The 19251-nt window shown below is 36.2% G+C and overlaps 1 protein-coding gene across 1 annotated transcript; it reads left to right on the top strand.

Moving 5' to 3' along the window:
• Positions 1-649: 649 nt before the first annotated feature.
• On the top strand, positions 650-17377 carry LOC113523409 (uncharacterized). Its single transcript, XM_052903390.1, has 14 exons — positions 650-823; positions 2883-2996; positions 4012-4152; positions 5008-5202; positions 6117-6353; positions 6933-7051; positions 9738-9795; positions 9984-10106; positions 11044-11187; positions 12255-12443; positions 13367-13618; positions 14451-14634; positions 16283-16503; positions 17085-17377. The coding sequence occupies exons 1-14, from the start codon at positions 766-768 to the stop codon at positions 17267-17269; spliced, it is 2220 nt and encodes a 739-aa protein (XP_052759350.1). The 5' UTR covers positions 650-765; the 3' UTR covers positions 17270-17377.
• The last annotated feature ends 1874 nt before the right edge of the window (positions 17378-19251 follow it).

The following is a 19251-nucleotide window of genomic DNA, read 5'->3' as shown; positions in this document are numbered from 1 at the left end:
CGTCTCTTGCGCTAACAGTATACGCTGACTCGGCATCAGTCAGTCGGTCAGTTAGCCCATTGTGATGTATAAATCCAGAATTCAGCATGATGGTTTCCAGGGGAAGCTACGTGGAGGTCGACTTGACAGGGTATATTTATTTTTATTTATTTATTTACACTTTAATGCACAGTAAAGTTGTATGTACATTTGACGGACTTAACACCGGACGGTGTTCTCTACCATTGGGCAAACAGAGAAATACGCAACTGCAATTAGGCTTTGGTGATGTTTTGAGAGGGACGCTACTGCCCATCCCTCGACCATTTTAATGGTCATATTTATATATAAATAAAAAATATTATATATTCAATTTATAAGTATAAAAATAGTATATATATTTTATTAAAATAAAATATCTTTGAATATCTTAATCGTCACTTGCCGCCAAGTGAAATTATGAACAATCGTGAGAGCAATAATATAAAAAATAATATATTAAAATACTCGCATTTTCCATGACTGTCTAGTTGTCTGTTGATTTTATTTCACTGCAACATATATATATATAATATATTCAGAAAAGTCACAGACCTCTATATCTCTAGACCGAGACCTTTCCATTCATTATCATCATATTTTATAATTATATATTTATCGTATAAATAAATGTACATCCCATTCGCTCATAATCTTACAACACCTTGAACAGAACTGTTCAATTTCAATACATTTACGTCTTATTTAAAGTGCATATACAAACCCGTTATTTTTTTTTTCAAAAACATGATTGGAACTGCCACTGCATTAAGTATTTTAACGTTATTGTTCTTCCCAACCGCAGGTTAGTTACTTTTAATATATATACATATATACATATATACATATATATATATATATATATATATATATATATATATATATATATATATATATATATATATATATATATATGAGACAGTGAGTTATTTTTTAATGGATGAAAATGGAATGGTAACCCCGCCTGCGCTAACGGTATACGCTGGCGAGACACTAGTAAGGGATGATAGGTGAGAATAAAAAGGCAGGTCAGTTAGACCATCATGATTACTACATCTGGAGTTGTGCACGATGGATTCCATGGGGAGCCCCGTGGATGTGGACCTGATCAGTCCCACTGCTAGCAATATAGGGCATATTGCTAGCAAAAACCCTGGTGGCCTGTAATACAGGTATTCTTATACCTATCTCAGGCACCAGTCTCTCACTATTATATTTATAATTTGATTAATATAAGCCTTGTGTTTCACTGTAATGAACTGTGAAGAGAAATAAATCTATTTATTATTAAAAAAAATGGAACTGATAGTTCGTGATTCTAAGTTGTATATTTATTTAAATTTTATAATTTGTTGTATTTATGCTTTTCTGGGTGGGCGTATTGGAAGACTGTAAGGCTCACCCAGTAAATAAATAAATAAAAATCCGTAGAGTTGGCTGAAATTTGATATACACGTACTAAATGGCATGGAGAAGGCAGGCTACTACGTACGTGTTATCACTACCAATCAATATATAGTTAGTCGGTGATACATAACAAAATATTTAATCGCCATCAAAAAAGTAAAAAAATATTTCAATTAAGTTATTCATTTTTCCATATTGTCTGTAAGAGATTGCTTTTAGGGATAAGGTCGTCTTTTGTTCGCCTTTGTACATTCAGCATAATTACTCCTTGTATACATCTCTTTTGTGTACAATAAAGAGTCGATTATTGTTTTTCAATGACAGCATTGAAAAACTTTTGAAATATAAATATAAAAGCTTATATAAAATTATTACAAATTTAACATAATTATAACAAGATGATGACACATAGGAGATTTAAGAATATATAATATATTTTTTTTTTATACAACTCAGAATGGCAAACAAGCTGACGGCCCACCTGATGGAAAGTGGTAACCGTCGCCTACAGACATGAGCAGTACCATGGACATAACAGAGTATACTGTTTCGCCCATGATACCCCCAATGTTATGCCATTACTGAGGACTTAGGAATTTTATGTTCTTTTACGTTCATTCTTTTATTTCACAATTGTCAGAAATGACATTAAAATTATAATGACTTCATTAATCTCCCGTATTTATGTTAGATTTTCAATCTATTTGTTTTTAGTATCATCATGTCAAAATTTAACTATTCACTGTAAGGTGGACTACCAGTTCCATTGCTAGCAATGTACCCTATCAGGTCGACCTCCACGTCGATTCCCCCTGGAAATAATCGTGCTGAATTCCTGGTGTATACATCACGATGGACTAACTAACTTGCTTTTTTATTCTCACCTTTCATGATACCCTCCATGCGTTGCCATTCCTGAGGACTTAGGTGTTAATAATAAAAGTAATAAAAGACAAAACATAATATTTCAAAATTTTGTCTGTTTGTCTATTAATGTGTTTAAATAAAGTTCAGTCGCGGGCAGAAACTAGTCAAATATAAATAATATAATATATATATATATATATATATATATATATATATATATATATATATATAATTCATTAATTCATTAAAAATATGAATTTCAATTTACATAATAAACTGTTCTTCACGAAATATCAGTTTGTTTTCTACCTCCAGTGTGTTACGGTTTGAAGGGTGATGGGTATGAAATATGGCAGTGAAGTTACACGTTAAGTGTAATAGTCCTCAGGATTGGCAACGCATGAGGTGTATCATGGACGTCACGGTGCATTTTGCAATGTCCGTGTCATCCCACACTGCTCATGACCACACGCGATGGATACCACTTTCCGTCAGCTTGTTTACCATTCTGAAGATTATAAAGCCAAACCTGATAATAGCTGATGTATTTACGTACTATATATAATGATTTTTTTCTTTTTTGTTATCAGAAGGTAGACATTTTCGATTCGATTATACATACAAGGAAGAAATTGACGGTTGGATGAAGCTACACCGCGTACCGGCTACTTGGAATGAAGCACGACTCCGATGTCACGCTGAAGGTAAAAGGCGCAGACAAATTATTCTGTAATGTTCAAAAGGTAATTCTTATGTACTTTGTGCATTAAATAGGCAATAGAAAGTAACGAAGGCTCCAAAGCGTTCGCCAGGGATTTGGCTATTGGACGAAGCCAATTGACAAAGCTGAAGACCGACACACATATAATTTCCCTTACATCTGAGATTTTGAGAGAGATTGAGAAGTTCTATGGACAGCTGTACACAACGTCGTTAACACCGCATACCAATACGAATAACGACCAAAGAGCTAAAGTCACCCTATACTATACCGATGATATCCCGGACGTCAGTTTGCAGAAGATTGAAATGGCTCTCAAACAGCTTAGAAACGGCAAGGTGCCTGGGGAGGACGGAATTACAGGAGAGCTTCTGAGAGCAGGTGGAAAACCGATACTTGTAGTCCTTCGGAAGCTATTTAATTTCATCATCCATAACGGTGTTAGGACAGAGGCGTGGAGCAGAAGTGTGGTGATCCTGTTCATCAAGAAGGGACAATACCCTATTGAATTCCGACCGATATCTCTTCTGAATCGCATCTATGTACTGTTTTTGAGAGGCCTGACCAATCGTTTTACGCGCAAATTCGACGACTTCCAACCACTCGAACAAGCTGGCTTCCGAAAGGACTTTACCACCATAGACCACATACATACTCTACGGCAGATTATACAGAAGACCGAAGAGTATAATCTGCCACTTTGTCTGGCGTTTGTCGACTATGAGAAAGTCTTTGATTATGTCGAGACATAGGCGTAAGGCTACGATGACACAACCAGAGACAGAACTCGTATTTTGGTTACGTTCATAAAAATTACACATATCTAAGGATATGGATATAATTACATATATAAGGATATGTATAATTTTTATGAACGTATCATCATCGTCTTTCTGCCCTTATCCAAGTAAATTGGGCTCGGCGTAATATGTTTTTACTCATATTATTTAAAGTTTTAGCTTTTGGCTTTATGACCAGTCGCCTACTATGTTTAACAGGAGCGGTTTTGGCGTCGCCACTAACGCAATCATTCCTACCCGTGATGAGGAAGTTGATGTTGGCAAATAATATCACCCAGTGTGGAGCATTTACCGGAATTCATGCGACGCTGTATAAAGGTGTTTATACTTCGATAGAAGGTCAGTATTAAATACACAGCGACGACATCAAACATGCGTACGAGTATGATCTACTCGATGATCTAAAAGCACTTAAGTCAGTCAGACCAGTGTGTTATTGGACGATCTAGATTACTAATAGAGTCAGTTTTATTATCTGGTGGCGCTCAGCATGTATTCATTCAGTCATAGCCCAACTTATCTAATCTAAACTATTATTACATAAAAGAACAATTTATTATTTGTTTATAACATAACCAGCAAACGATATGTATGTTGTGTCACGTATGACAATAAGTAGGTAGAAGAAAATATTTCCGCCTCGGAAGCGAAGATGTGAGCGCACTACGTCAGTCTAGTCGTGATCACGGCTGAACCTGATCGAAACGTCAAGATAATTCTAGCAACTTATAATACTCGAAGTTTCTTCTTCCATAAACTATAAACTATGCAACGCAAAATTCTAAAAGTTAATACTCAGATAAAATAAAGTTTGTGTCCCACAAAAATAAACCCGACTTGAATTGTGATAAAGCTAGTTAGTTTGATTTAAAAACTAAACTACTGAGCTGAAAATTTTAACTAAACTTGTGAAGAAACCAGTTAGTTTATTCATTCATTCGTTTATTCATAATTTATTAAACGATTGTCCTTTAGAAAGATTATTAATCTTGGGAAATTTTATTTATTTGCTTGGAGTATATCTTACGTAAATTTTTTTATAAAGAACTGTTAAAATTGTCTGTAACCTATATTGTTGTACCACTCTTTTCTGTGAAATATTTCTGTCGTTACGTAATTTTCAGGACTAAAACTCTTTCAGCCCTTTAAATTTTAGTTTACCAGAGTTTCGTTATTTAAAATTTCCTATTACAGGTGTACCGCTCGCCAGACTTCCAATACGCTGGGCGATCGACGAGCCTGACAACTATGAGAACAGCGAAGAGTGCCTGCTGTTACAACCTGACGGCACCATGGCCGACGTCAACTGCAGTAACACCTTCCCCTTCATGTGCTACAAGAAAAAAACCACCAACATTGTAGCCACCGCATGTGGTACTTCTGATCCAAGTAAGTATTACGACTCGTTTATCAAACTCTTCCATTTTTCTCATCCATTACCATTTTCTACGTTTATTTAAATTTAATTTAAATTTTAATTGCAAGCTTTAAAACTACTAGTAAATAAACACAAACACCTAACATACAAATAATAGTGCACTGAATAACAAGCTTCTAAATTTACATAAATTTCTTAAATTGGGGGTCTCATTCTGCTTTGCCGCCCCTGAATAGCCTATATCTTTCTTTATGTTAAATTATTTATATATATATATATATATATATATATATATATATATATATATATATATATATATATATATATATATATATATATATATAAACAAAATGCCAAATTATGCCAGTTGGTTGAATCATTCAAGCGCCAATAGATAGCAAACTAACTTTAAAAGTTTAATATTGGTGAATACCGTTAATTCGTAAGCAATTTAGTATTTATATAATGAACGAAACTATAAAATACATAAAATGCAAAAGAGCGCGTACACAGCTAGAACTTATCTATTGCGGCACATCATCATCTTTGAAAACTTTAAAATCCTTAGTATCGACACATCCAGAATGTCTCATTTCAGTCATCTAAAAGACAAGGTCAGACCGTTTTTAAAACGCTCGGTGTAATCAGTAGAACTAGGGCAATCACTTCTCGTTCTTCTGACGATAGAAAATTTATAACCACATCTTGAAATATCAGTAGTCGCGTATTAAAGACAGTTTTAAAGACGTTTTCTCAAAATCCTTTTCAGATTCTATTTTTAAATAGATTTTGCGTTAGCTCGGAAACTAGATCAATATCGGAAAAAGACAATTTGATTCCATTCATTGTACAGTTTCATGGTAACGAAATTTCTTTTGTCGACTCTGATACCAGATTTTAAATGTAACAATAATTTTCTTTGCAGATTACTATCTGGAACCACGGACGGGCAGCTGCTATAAATTCCACCATATCTGCCAGACCTGGCACCGGGCTTACATGACATGCGAATCTGAAGGTGGCCACCTCGCCATCATCAACAGCAACACAGAGGCACAAGTCCTGAAGGAGTTGTTTGCTAAGAACCCAACTGTATTATCACCCTGTAGTTACAAAGATATAGCATCACTTGGTTTCTTGGATTGGAATCGTGACAATTACTAGACTACTATTCATAGTAAGACATCTAACATCTGCAGAAAGTTCAATAAATTTACTGTAGTTTTTTTTTTTTAATATAATTCTCTATGGTATCATACAGCAACTGGGCCCTGTCTTGTATCTTCTTTAAGAACTATTATTTGCTTTTTACCATTTCGCCAGATTTACGAGATTAATTTACATTCGTGTTTCTACCGTGAAACAGTTGTGTTTGCATGGCTGTGTTTCGGTTTGAAGAGTGAGATATGGCAGTGAATTTACAGGGTACACAGATATAGATTTACACACAGATACCACTTAGTCCTCAGGAATAGCAATGCATGGGGTGTATCATGTGTGAAAAAGTATACTCTGGTATGTCCATAGTACTGCTCATGTCTATAGGTGACGATTACCACTTTCCATCAGGCGGGCCGTCAGATTTTCGATAAAAAAATAATTTTCTAAATCAGTTTACAACCAACGGAATTATGTGGTAACGAAAATAAAAGAAAAACAACCGAAATATGAACTTCCCTCTTTTTAAAGTCGATTGAAAATAAGGAATTAGGTAATATAATAATTTACAAATTTATTCCAGGCGAAACTTTGGAAGATGCAGGCTATGCGATGTGGTCTAAAGGCCAACCGGATAACGCGGTTACTCGTAATATACCACAACACTGCGGAGCGATGTTTAGAACTGCTCTACTGGACGATGTACAGTGCGAAGTGTTTATATATCCATTCATCTGTGAAAAGAAACCAGATAGTCTAGAGGAGAACTGATAGGAGAGTAGTGTTCAAATCTAAATACGTATGCATTTGTATTGTTTAAAGAAAAAACAAATTGTTACAACAATGACAAGTAAATTAGAGTGAGAAAAAGAAGGCTATAGGATTAATCTGGAAGTATATCCTTTCAGATAAATAATTAAGATTGTGTTAAAAAAATTCTTACTTCAATTATGGTAAAACTAATTATTTTGATATAAGAAATAAACCACAGAAATGATTTTGTTAAAATGTCTATAGTAGTTCTATAAGTCCACCCTATTGTATATCAACACAACCTTCAAGAAAAGAGCATATTCCTTTTTAAAAGGCCGGCAGCACTCTTGCAATGCCGCTGGTGTTGTGGGTGATCATGAGCAGCGGTAGTCACTTACCATCAGGTGAGCCGCATGCTCGTTTGCCCCCTGTGTTGTAAAAAAAAAATTAGGTAGTCCTTTCCTGTCCGTCAGTAAGATCTTTTAGCTAAATAAAAATCGGTAAAAAAACTTTTAAGTTAAACGGTTTTATTTTATGTGCACTGAAAACTACAAAATAAATAAATAGTTACTTACCTATCAACCTACGTAGATGATCTCGGTCATTAATATTTCTGATGGTAGTGGTTGTCATAACATGAACCATGTCAGCGGTCAAAAGGCAGTTCATGAGAGAACACTAACACCAGGGTTTGCTTGGTAGGTAAACTAAGCAGCCCACACTATAACAAGTAGGTATTTTGACCTTCTAGTTCAGAAATATTTTAGTACTAGGCAGAATAGCTTTTAGGCATATTAGACTAAAATAAAAACGTGGGGCCCCTCTGAAATCATACCTACAGCAGAGCATATCTTATACTTTGGTAGATCATGAGCTCGGTGTTCGCTGGTGAAGCCGTAACGGCTGGTTATTGATGGTCAAAACCTCCAGTTACGATTATAGTAAGTCGATTCAGCGGTAGCAGCAGCGATAAACATAAAAAGTAATAGGTTATAACTGAATGTAGAACCTTATTTTTTTTTTAATGTAATCAACAATGTAAATATTTTTTAATTGAAAATTAAAGAGTTCTTCTCTTCGATCGAATTCGATACAAATGTGTTTAATTAAATACTACGCAAGTACTTCCTTCTTCTTCGAAAACCAACTTACTTTTAAAGTCGGTTTTGACAAAAAAAAGAGAGATTAACAATTTATACCATATATATATATATATATATATATATATAGATATATATATATGTGTGTGTGTGTGTGTGTTTCAACCATAAAGCAGTTGTGTTTGCATGGCTGTGTTGCGGTTGTGAATTTACAGGGTACAGAGGAATATAGCCTGAGTCCTCAGGAATGGCAACACATGTGGCAACGCATGTATATATATATATATATATATATATATATATATATATATATATATATATATATATATATATATATATATCATATACCCACTTTGTGCAAGGCGAAAACTGCAATCTTATTTTCTTTATTTCTTTAGAATATGAGTATAAATAAGAATATGAAATAAACGTGTTCCAAATACAAAATGATTAAAAAGTTGAAAAAAAAAAAAGTTTATATATATAAACTTTTATATATATATATATAAAATTCTCGTGTCACGGTGTTTGTTACCAAGCTCCTCCGAAACGGCTTTACCGATTTTCATGAAATTTTGTGTGCATATTCGATAGGTCTGAGAATCGGCCAACATCAATTTTTTATACCCCTTAATGATAAGGGTGACCCTTATATTTTTTTAACCCCCCCTAAATTTTTTTTTTAATTTTTGACAATTTTTTTTATTTTTATTTAAATATGATTTAGCATTGAAAAATACATACAACTTTAAATTTTCACCCTTTTACGTTCAACCCCTGTTTTTTAAGCGCGATTTTATATTCCGCAATAGGGTTTCAAGATGGCAATCGAATATCATTTTCATGTATAGTTTATAATTACAATTTGCTTTAATTGTATCTTTTTTCTTAATTTTAATTAATCATCATTCCTCACCGGTCGATAGTTAATCGATATTTTTCTACCTGTAGTTGTTTGGAGGAAATAAATAACAACTAACTTGATTATATTATTGATTTTCATATAATGAGAGAATGACAGCAGAAATGAATGTGTGAAGTAAACGTCGCTGTCATGTCTGTATGTCCAGTGCGAAAGATAGAAAGTGGTGAAATATCTATTTACAATTAAATTAACCCACTTGATGGAGAAGAAAGTAATGATGTTGAAAAGTGGCTATGAGATGAATATTTACAATATTTATTTACAGACGCCACATACCAATCGATCAGTTACATTACGGAGTAGGGATAAGGACGAAGCCGGCCTCCTTCCCTATTTTCTAGAAATAATGTATTTGGCAAAACAACGTTTGCGGGGTCAGCTATATATGTATGTATGTATATATGCATATTTGCATGATACATGCTCATTACTAAATAATAAACCAGGAAAGTGCAGCACAAAAGTTACTAATTACAAACAGGAAATATAGCCATTTTTAAAGTTGAAATATACGATAAATTTATAAATAAATACACGGAGTTTCAGTAAGTTTGCGTTCTTACTACTTAGAGTATTCACTTCGTATTGAACTTATTCAAATATGGTGCAGCACACAGTGGGTATCACGACCACTGTCTTAGCTCTGCTGTGGGGTGTAATTGTCGCGGGTAAGTTCATAGTATCATCTCTTAATCTAATCCTTTTATTATTTATTTATTTAATACTTTAAGGTAATAAAATGTACAAAGGCGAGCTTAATTCTAAGAGAGTTCTCTTCCAGCGAACTCAAAGTGGAATGAAGCATCAATATCAGCGTTATTTCAGACATTATTGAAAGCTTAAATTTCTCCAACAGAAGGCAGATGGGAAAAAGAATACCGGTTCGATTATACATATAATGAGACGGTAATCGGATGGTTGAAACTGCACTACATACCTGCCACCTGGGACGAGGCGCGTCTGCGATGTCATGCTGAAGGTACGCAATGGTTTTTCTTTTTATACCACTGAGGTGGCAAACAAGCAAACGGCCCACCTGATAGTAAATGGTTTCCGTAGCCTATGAACGCCTGCAATACCAGAGGTTTTACGTGCGCGTTGCCGACCCTAAAAAAACCTCTTTACCCCCATTTTGAAGAACCCTATGCTGTAGTCTCATTGGAAAACCTCCATAACCTGAGTGTTCGTGGGAGAAAACATCTCTGAAACCGCGCCGTACACGACCATTTAGACTGTAATGAAGAATGAATGAATGTGAGAAGCAACTAAAGGAACTTAATGGTCGAGAGATGGGCAGCAGCGTCCCTCTTAAAAGGTCACCAAAAGCCAAACTGCGGTTGCCAATTCGCCTGCCAAGCGTGACAACTGGTAAAATCACAACAAACTGCTGGGTTGCTATATATATATATTCCCAAAGAGGGTTGACGTCAGGCAGGCGGCCGGTCGTAAAACTAAAAACCATGTCTTTTTGTAGTATGGATAAAATCATATTACGCCGTATCACGCCGACCACAAATGATTGGGATAAGGGTAGGAAGATGATGATGATATATATATAAATCAAAAATATATACTTATACATTTATAATATAAGTGAGATTATAAAGAGAGAAAAAAATAATACGTTTATAATATATTATTTTTATCATATAATTAAAATACTCACGTTTACGTATATATATATATATATATATATATATATATATATATATATATATATATATATATATATATATATACGACAACATAACCTTCAAGAAAAGAGAATATTCCTTTTTAAAAGGCCGGCAGCACACCTGCAATGCCGTTGGTGTTGTAGGTGATCATGGGCGGCGGTAGTCACTTACCATCAGCTGAGTCGCATGCTCGTGTGTTGTAAAAAAAAAATAAAAGATCTGTACTAACATTTAAAACAGGTGCTGTCTTAGCTTCACCGCTCGATAAACCCCTTCTGAATGCTATGAATGATATGGTCGCAAAAAGCACAAGCAATACGAACTGTGGAATATTCAGCGGTATTCATTCGACGATCTACAAAGGAGTTTATTCGTCAGTGGAAGGTTCGTGAGTTATTTAGTTAACATGTAAACTACACATCAGTTCTCCGTGTGATCATGTTTATATACAACTTAAAATAGCAAACAAGCTGACGGCCCACCTGATGGAAAGTGGTAACCGTCGCCTATAGACATGAGCAGTACCATGGACATAACAGAGTATACTGTTTCGCCCATGATACCCCCCATGCGTTGCCATTCCTGAGGACTCAGGTGTTATTCCTCTGTACCCAGTAAATTCACGCCATATCCCACCTTTCAAACTGAAACACAGCCATGCAAACACAACTGCTTCACGGTAGAAACACAAATGAGACAGAGGTACCCAAGCAACTTTTGTACAAAGTCTCCCTTTGGTAAAATCACAAAACTTCTATACATTCCCAGTCCCCTCTTTACGCGATTAGGGTTTTATTCTCCTATTTTCTCCCCTATAATGTTGTCGAAGCAAGAGAAAGCGTACCCCGAATTAGTTTCTCCAAGCATTTCTGCACTTAGCTTCGTAACGTAACTAATGTTTTATGCTTAAGGATCTAGTAAATCAAGCCAACTCAGATGGTTTCAGACGGGAAAAAGAAGAGTGAAAGAAATGTCGAAAATCAACATACCTACGTCCAATGCTGTAGAGTTGGGCTTAACAGGATATTCATCAATTCGCTCCACGCTTTTACTCCTAGAAACTGGTGTCCGTTAGAAGTGATCGTGTTTAATTCTTGTTGAATTTATCATGGTGCTCATCTATCACTGATCTCTGGTAATCTGCCCGCATATAGCGAAATCAGAGGCAGGGTTACTATTCCAATATCATCAATTTAATAAACCATTTTATCCCCTTATTTAAAGAACATCATGCTGTAGCAATTAGGAAGACCCTTACCAAAAAGTTCATTGTAATGCAAAAAGTTCTTGAAGCTCAGATCAATAAGGTTTGAATTTCAAGTCACGTCTGGATCATTCGCAATGCTTTAGAGCCTCGATGTCGTGACGTTGGCAAGTAGCGGTAGGTCATTTTTCTTAATTACTTTTCCTATTATTTTAACTGACTGTTTTTTTTTTATTTTTACTATAAGGTATACCACTTTCCAAGATCCCGGTGCGCTGGGCACCTGGTGAACCAGTATCCGAATACGACGAAGGTTGTTTATTGCTAGTGTGGAATGGAACTATGGCCGTCGGTAACTGTACCGATTCGTATCCCTATATATGCTATAAAAAAAAAACTCATTATGTTAAACTTACTGCATGTGGTACTGACGACAGTAAGTGTTTATTTTCTATTCCGATAGATTTTATTGAAAATGCAAACAAATCATTAACTGGTCATTTAATTAGAATGATTATGTTTAATTTCCCCTACCATTAGTACGTGTGTGACTTCCAACACTCGAAGATTAACAAATTGCTACCAGAAGTTCCACTACCTTCCATATTAGCCATCAATCCCCGACTGCTATTTTATTCACGCACGTTTTGCAACACGTGTTTCAGCTCTAAACGAGACATCCTCAGGCAAATTAGAAGATCGCTGCTCCGATTTATTTTGATATTTATCGTTGTTCATCAATCTGTACATAGAAGCTAGCCAATTACAAGTATTTCTATTTTAGGAGCATGCGCTCCTAAAATAGAAATACTTTCTTTCTTATACTGAATCAGAATATCTAGTAACTAATACGTACTACTTATATATAATAATAATAAATACACGTAAAGAAAATATATCGACCTGGCTCACGAGGTGACCGAAATGTGGGGAGTGACGTCCACCGAAATCATTCCAATCGTTTTGTCGGGGAACGGCCTTATCCCAACTAATCTGGAACAACATCTCAGGCGGTTGGGATTCCGAGGCGGCTCACTCCCGGGAAAGATGCAGAAAGCAGTGCTCTTAGATTCTGCCCGCATTGTACGCCGGTTTCTCTCCCTAGGGCCCCGAATCCCGGCCGACTATGCTTCTGCCGGGGGTTTGTTGCCATCTCCTCTCCTTAAGAGGGGAGATGAGAATTTGAGTAATACACATAATACGTGATGATACTTTCGTCGTGATCTCCATTAGATAGTAACTATGGAAAATGAAGTCGTATATAAAGAAATAAATGCTTTTTCTATCCGAGAGCTTACTCTGACCAACTATTGTTGCTTCCCAGTCTAATATTGTAAATATATATTATTTTCTGAACAGAGTATCAACTGAATACTAAAACAGGTAGTTGCTACAAATTTCACAATGTATGCCAGACGTGGCGCCGAGCATACATGACGTGTGCTGCAGAAGGTGGACATCTGGCCATCATCAACAGCCCAACTGAGGCTGAACTACTCAAAGAACTATATGCTAAACATCCAGCAAGTAATATATTCTGTAAATACAAAGATACAACGATGGTTGGTTTTTTGGACTGGAGTAAAGATGACTTCTGGTTTACTATACATGGTAATTGTTTTTTTAACGTAGTACTTTCTTGCAATAGGGTAAAAACTGATCTCTTATTTAATAGTATGTAACAGTCGTCGCCTAACACATGAATTTCCCTATATATTACTAACTTTTTTTTATACAACTTAGAATAGCAAACAAGCTGACGGCCCACCTGATGGAAAGTGGTAACCGTCGCCTATAGACATAAGCAGTAGCATGGACATAACAGAGTATACTGTTTCGCCCATGATACCCCCTATGCGTTGCCATTCCTGAGAACTCAGATGTCATTCCTCCGTACCCTGTAAATTATTTAAATTTCTTTCCACCAACAACCTTTTATGCCCCTTTCAATCGGGCTTCCGACCCTCTCATAGCACTACTGGAGCGCTTCTTAATATTACAGAGGACATACGTCGGGCTATGGATAACACGAAATTGACTGCAATTGTTTTGTTGGATTTCAGTAATGCTTTCAATTCGGTTGATTTTGATGTTCTCCTTAGCACCCTTCGTGCAGTCAACGTTTCCACTCCAGTTATCGAATGGTTCTCTTCTTTTCTTTTCGGCCGCCAGCAGTGTGTTAGAACCAATGATGGTTTATCGAACTGGGCTTCATTAACTGCTGGCGTGCCTCAAGGCGGTGTACTTTCCCCTTTATTATTTTCTATCTTTATTAATAATATTTCTCGAGTCATTACTTCTCCCTTCCATCTGTATGCGGATGATCTGCAGTTGTATCGTCACTTTATGCTGTCTGAGGTTACACAGGCAACTTCAGCTCTAAACGATGATCTACTGGCTATTCACTCCTGGGCTAAATCATTTGGTCTTATTGTTAATCCAGCCAAATCTCAAGCTATGATTGTCGGTAGTGGCAGGCTGAGGTGTAAGTTGGAATGGTCTCAGATTCCTCCATTGGTATACGAGGGTACTGAGATATCTTATACTGATAAAGTGAAAAACTTAGGACTTATTATGGATAGTACATTGTCGTGGACCTCTCATATTAATGACATTAGTAGACGGATGTACTTTTCATATCACTCTCTCAAACGTCTCCAATACTTTCTCCCTTTCAATACCAAAATTATGCTTGCACAATCTATTCTTCTTCCCATTCTGGATTATGCCGATGTCTGTTTCTTAGATGTGACCGAGGAGCTGCTAAATAAGCTTGAGCGGTTGCAAAATTTAGCGATAAGGTTTATTTTCAGCTTACGAAAATATGATCATGTCTCGGAATACCGCACTCGTTTAAAGTGGCTCCCAATTAGACATCGTCATGAGACACATGTCCTAGCGGTCCTATATAATATCCTTAATGATCCCAATTCTCCTTCCTACCTTCGTTCCCGGTTCCAATTATTACCTCCTCCTTCCAGACCTAGACGTCTTTGTCTGAACCAGTCCAGGGTACTGAAGCTTCCCAACTGTAAAACCCATTTTATGGGTAACTCATTTGCATATCGTGCTGTACAGCTGTGGAATAAACTTCCCGTGAACATTCAGAATAGCCCGTCTAGCAGTTCCTTCAAAAAAAGATTAAAATCATTTTATCTTTCCAATTTAATTTAAATATAAAAATGATTAGAAGACTGTCATCATTGTGTTCTCTTGTATCTGATATTTATATGTTGTATTTAACGTGTGTATGTATGTGTGTATATGTATGTGTATATGTATATATATGTGTATGTGTATGTATGTATATATGTGAATGTATGTGTGTATATATATAATTATTTATAATTTATGTAAATATTTATTTAAATTTCTGTCTTGCACTACTACTGCCCACTCACTACTTCCTATGCCACTGCGTTAGGTTGACTGGAAGAAATCTCTTTTAGAGATAAGTCCGCCTTTGCTAACATTGTTATTAACTTATTGTTGTTACTGTATGTTTTTGTGCAATAAAGAATATATATATAAATTCACGCCATATCCCACCCTTCATACTGAAACACAGCCATGCAAATACAACTGCTTCACGGTAGAAACACGAATGGGACAGAGGTGCCCAAGCACACGACTTTTGTACAAAGTCTCCCTCTAGTAAAATTTGATCCATCGAATTACAAATAATACTCATTCTTAAGATCAATATAACATGTGGCTGATGGTAAGTGACTATCAAAGCTCACAGACACATTACCAGAGGAGATGCAGGTGCATTGCAGGCTTTTTAAAAAGATATACATTCTTTACTTGAAGGTCGCCAAGTTGTATTTGATTAAGAATACCGCTGCAGGTAGTTTCTTTTATCATATTTTTACAAAAGTTTCGTTTATGATATTTAGAAAGACACAAACTAGTTGCCCACTTTATAGTAAGAGGCATTTTTCATCTATAGACGTTAAAATACCAGAAGGAGACTGTACAAAAGTTATTTGCTTGGGCACCTCTGTCCCTTTCGTGTTTCTACCGTGAAGTAGTTGTGTTTGCATGGCTATGTTTCGGTTTGAAGGGTGGAATATGGCAGTGAATATACAGAGTGCAGAGGAATAACACCTGAGTCTTCAGGAATGGCAACGCATGAAGGATACCATGAGCGAAACAGTACACTCTGTTATGTCCATGGTACTGCTCATGTCTATAGGCGACGGTTACCACTTTCAATCAGGTGGACCGTCAGCTTGTTTGCCATTCTAAGTTGCATAAAAAAAAGTAAAATAGAATCACCACGGATATCATAGAACACTGTGTGATACCCATAGTATCTCTTGTGAGGCTGATGAGGCGACTAATGGAAGAAGATGAAATGATCAAGAGATGGGCAGCAGTGCCCCTCTTAAAACAGCAACAAAGCCTATTTGTGGTTGTCAACCCGCCTGCCAAGTGTGACAACTACCAGCAAAACCTTCCTTTTAAGGGAGACCTATGTTCACCAGTATACGGTAAACGGCTAATATAATGATCATGAGGAGTTAAGGAATTGTTAGTAATGAGGTCTAACAGCCCCATTGCAAGCAATATACCCTATCAGGTCGAACCCCCACGCGGTTCCCCCTGGAAACCATCGTGGTTAATTCTTGTCGAATTCGTCACAGACTAACTGACCTGCTTTTATCCTCACCCATCACCTATTACTGGCACCACAATAGCGCAGGCACGTCAACCACTCCATTATCATCCATAAACAAAGTATGATGATCACAGTTTACCTGTATGATCACCATTGATTCCCGCCTCTAAAAACAAGAACCATAAATAGCCGTGTGGTCCCGGCATAGAATAGGCCACCCCTTCCTTTCCCGTGGGTGTCATAAAAGGCGACTAAAAGAGGGCAAGAGATGGGTAGCAGTGTCCTTCTTAAAACATCTCTAAAGCCTAACTGCGGTCGCCAATCCACCTGCCAAGTGTGGCAACTAATAGCAAAACCCCCCAAGAAGAAGGCTTTAGTTATGATAATGATGATAAACTATAAAACATGCAGCGTTAAAGTCTAAAACTTATTAAACCCATACCTCGTTTTTAGGTGAGACGCTAGAAGAAGCCGGCTATTCAAAATGGAACAATGGTACACCTGATAATAATAAATTAGGCACCTTGGGACAACATTGCGGTGGCATGACGAGGAATGGTTTGTTGAACGACGTTTGGTGCGACACTGTGCCATTCTCATTTATTTGTGAGAGAAACCCACCTATCCCTCTTTATTAATCTTTGCTAACTACAGTTAAAACACATTAATATGTTCACACTTCTTTAGAAAGAAACGAGATCAATTTGGAAAATAAAAAAGAAATGTCTATAATTATTAAAAAAAAAGAGGCAATTGGTATTTCAAAATATTTTTTTTTGCATTGTTTTCTTTTTGTTTGGTAAGTAACTGTGTAATTTTATTAATTGACGATATTATTAAAAATAGATATATATATATATAAAAATATATATATATTTTACTCTAAAATTGTTTTTTTCCTTTACATTATAAATCAATACCGTGTGGTCCCGGCATAGAATGGGTCATTCCTTTCTTACTCGTGAGGGAACTTAATGATCGAGACATGAGCACCAGCGTTCCTCTTAAAACATCAAAAGCCTAACTGCGGTTGCCAACCCGCTTGCCAAACGTGGCAACTACTGGCAAAACCTTCCTTTATGGGAGAGGCTTATGTTCAACAGTGGACAGTGAACGGCTGATATGATTGATGATGATTGTATGATGATGTATGGATGATTGATTGATTGATGAGTATTTTTAACCAAAGTTAAAGTAAACAGGAAAACCGCATTGTATTTATAAATTAAAAACAATAAACGATAGAACGTTGTTTATTATAACAGGATGTCTGTCGAGTTAGTTATTTGATAGTTAACTAAAAATAGAGATTTGTCGAATAACAATTATTGTGAGTCATTTCTTTTAATGGACGATAATGGAATGGTAACCCCACCCGCGCTATCGGTATACACCGACGGGACACCAGTGAAGGATGATAGGTGAGGAGATGAAGTAGGTCAGTTAGCCCATCGTGACGAATTATACTTTAAATATAAAAGTAAATAGAATTTGTTTTACTTTTAGCTTCCAACAATACTTTTGGAGACTATACGATAAGTATTGGTATTGCAAGTATTGGTATTGGTATTGCAGGTGTTCATAGGCTACGGTAGCCGCTTACCATCAGGTGGGCCGTATGCTTGTTTGCGTGAACTCAATTTAATCTACATAACGACAAAACTTTGTTATTGTTCTTTATTATATATTTAGAGTCCATTGTACCCTTTATCATGTTTAACAGGAAAACAGGAAAAAAATATATAAATAATGGATTCCAATACTTTATCTAAATAATCATTGTTATGCAACTTATAATGGCAAACAAGCTGATGGCCCATCTGATGAAAAGTGGTAACCGTCGCCTATAAACATGAGCAGTACCATGGACATAACAGAGTACACTGTTTCGCCCACGATACCTCCCATACGTTGTCATTCCTGAGCACTCAGTTGTTATTCCTCTGTACTCTGTAAATTCACTGCCATATCTCACCTTCAAACCGAAACACAGACATGCTTCACGGTAGAAACACGAATGGGACAGATGTACCCAAGCAATCGACTTCTTCAACAATGGTTAATATAATATCCACAACAGCCATATTGGTGCTTCATTCTCTATTAGTACACAGGTATGTATATAAATAAATATATACGATAAAGTAAGAGCCACGTGGTCCCGGCATAGAATGCACCACCCCATCCATTCCCGTAAGTGTCGCTAGGTAAGGAAGCGTAATGGGAGAGGGATGAATAGCAGCGTCCCTTTTAAAACCTACATACTTAATTAATTTGCTGCATGGGAAACTAAAATGGATGTGATAGGTGTTTTTTGTGACCTTTCTAAGGCTTTTGATTGCGTTGATCATAATACATTGCTAAAAAAACTTGCTTTTTATGGCGTCAAAGACAATGCTTTAAATTTAATAAAATCTTATCTATCTGATAGAATACAGAAAGTGAAGATTAGCAACGCTACGTCTGACGGGTCACTTGTGCAAATGGGTGTACCTCAAGGATCTATTCTCGGTCCATTTTTATTCCTAGTTTACATTAATGATCTCCCATATGCCATGCAGGATAGATGCGGCATAGTATTGTTTGCAGACGATACTTCATTGATTTTTAAAGTTAATAG

The sequence above is a fragment of the Galleria mellonella genome, unplaced genomic scaffold (genome assembly GCF_026898425.1).
Source record: "Galleria mellonella isolate WM207_F2 unplaced genomic scaffold, CSIRO_AGI_GalMel_v1 utg139, whole genome shotgun sequence".
NCBI lineage: Eukaryota > Metazoa > Arthropoda > Insecta > Lepidoptera > Pyralidae > Galleria > Galleria mellonella.
This window is presented reverse-complemented; position numbering and strand designations above follow the sequence as displayed.

Excerpts from the sequence above, each read along its gene's own strand:
- LOC113523409 (XM_052903390.1), top strand. The coding sequence starts at position 766 with ATGATTGGAACTGCCACTGCATTAAGTATTTTAACGTTATTGTTCTTC. Across the intron at positions 12,444-13,366 it reads TGCATGTGGTACTGACGACA|AGTATCAACTGAATACTAAA; the intron begins GTAAGTGTTTAT and ends TTTTCTGAACAG. Across the intron at positions 16,504-17,084 it reads CCTATGTTCACCAGTATACG|GTGAGACGCTAGAAGAAGCC; the intron begins GTAAACGGCTAA and ends CCTCGTTTTTAG.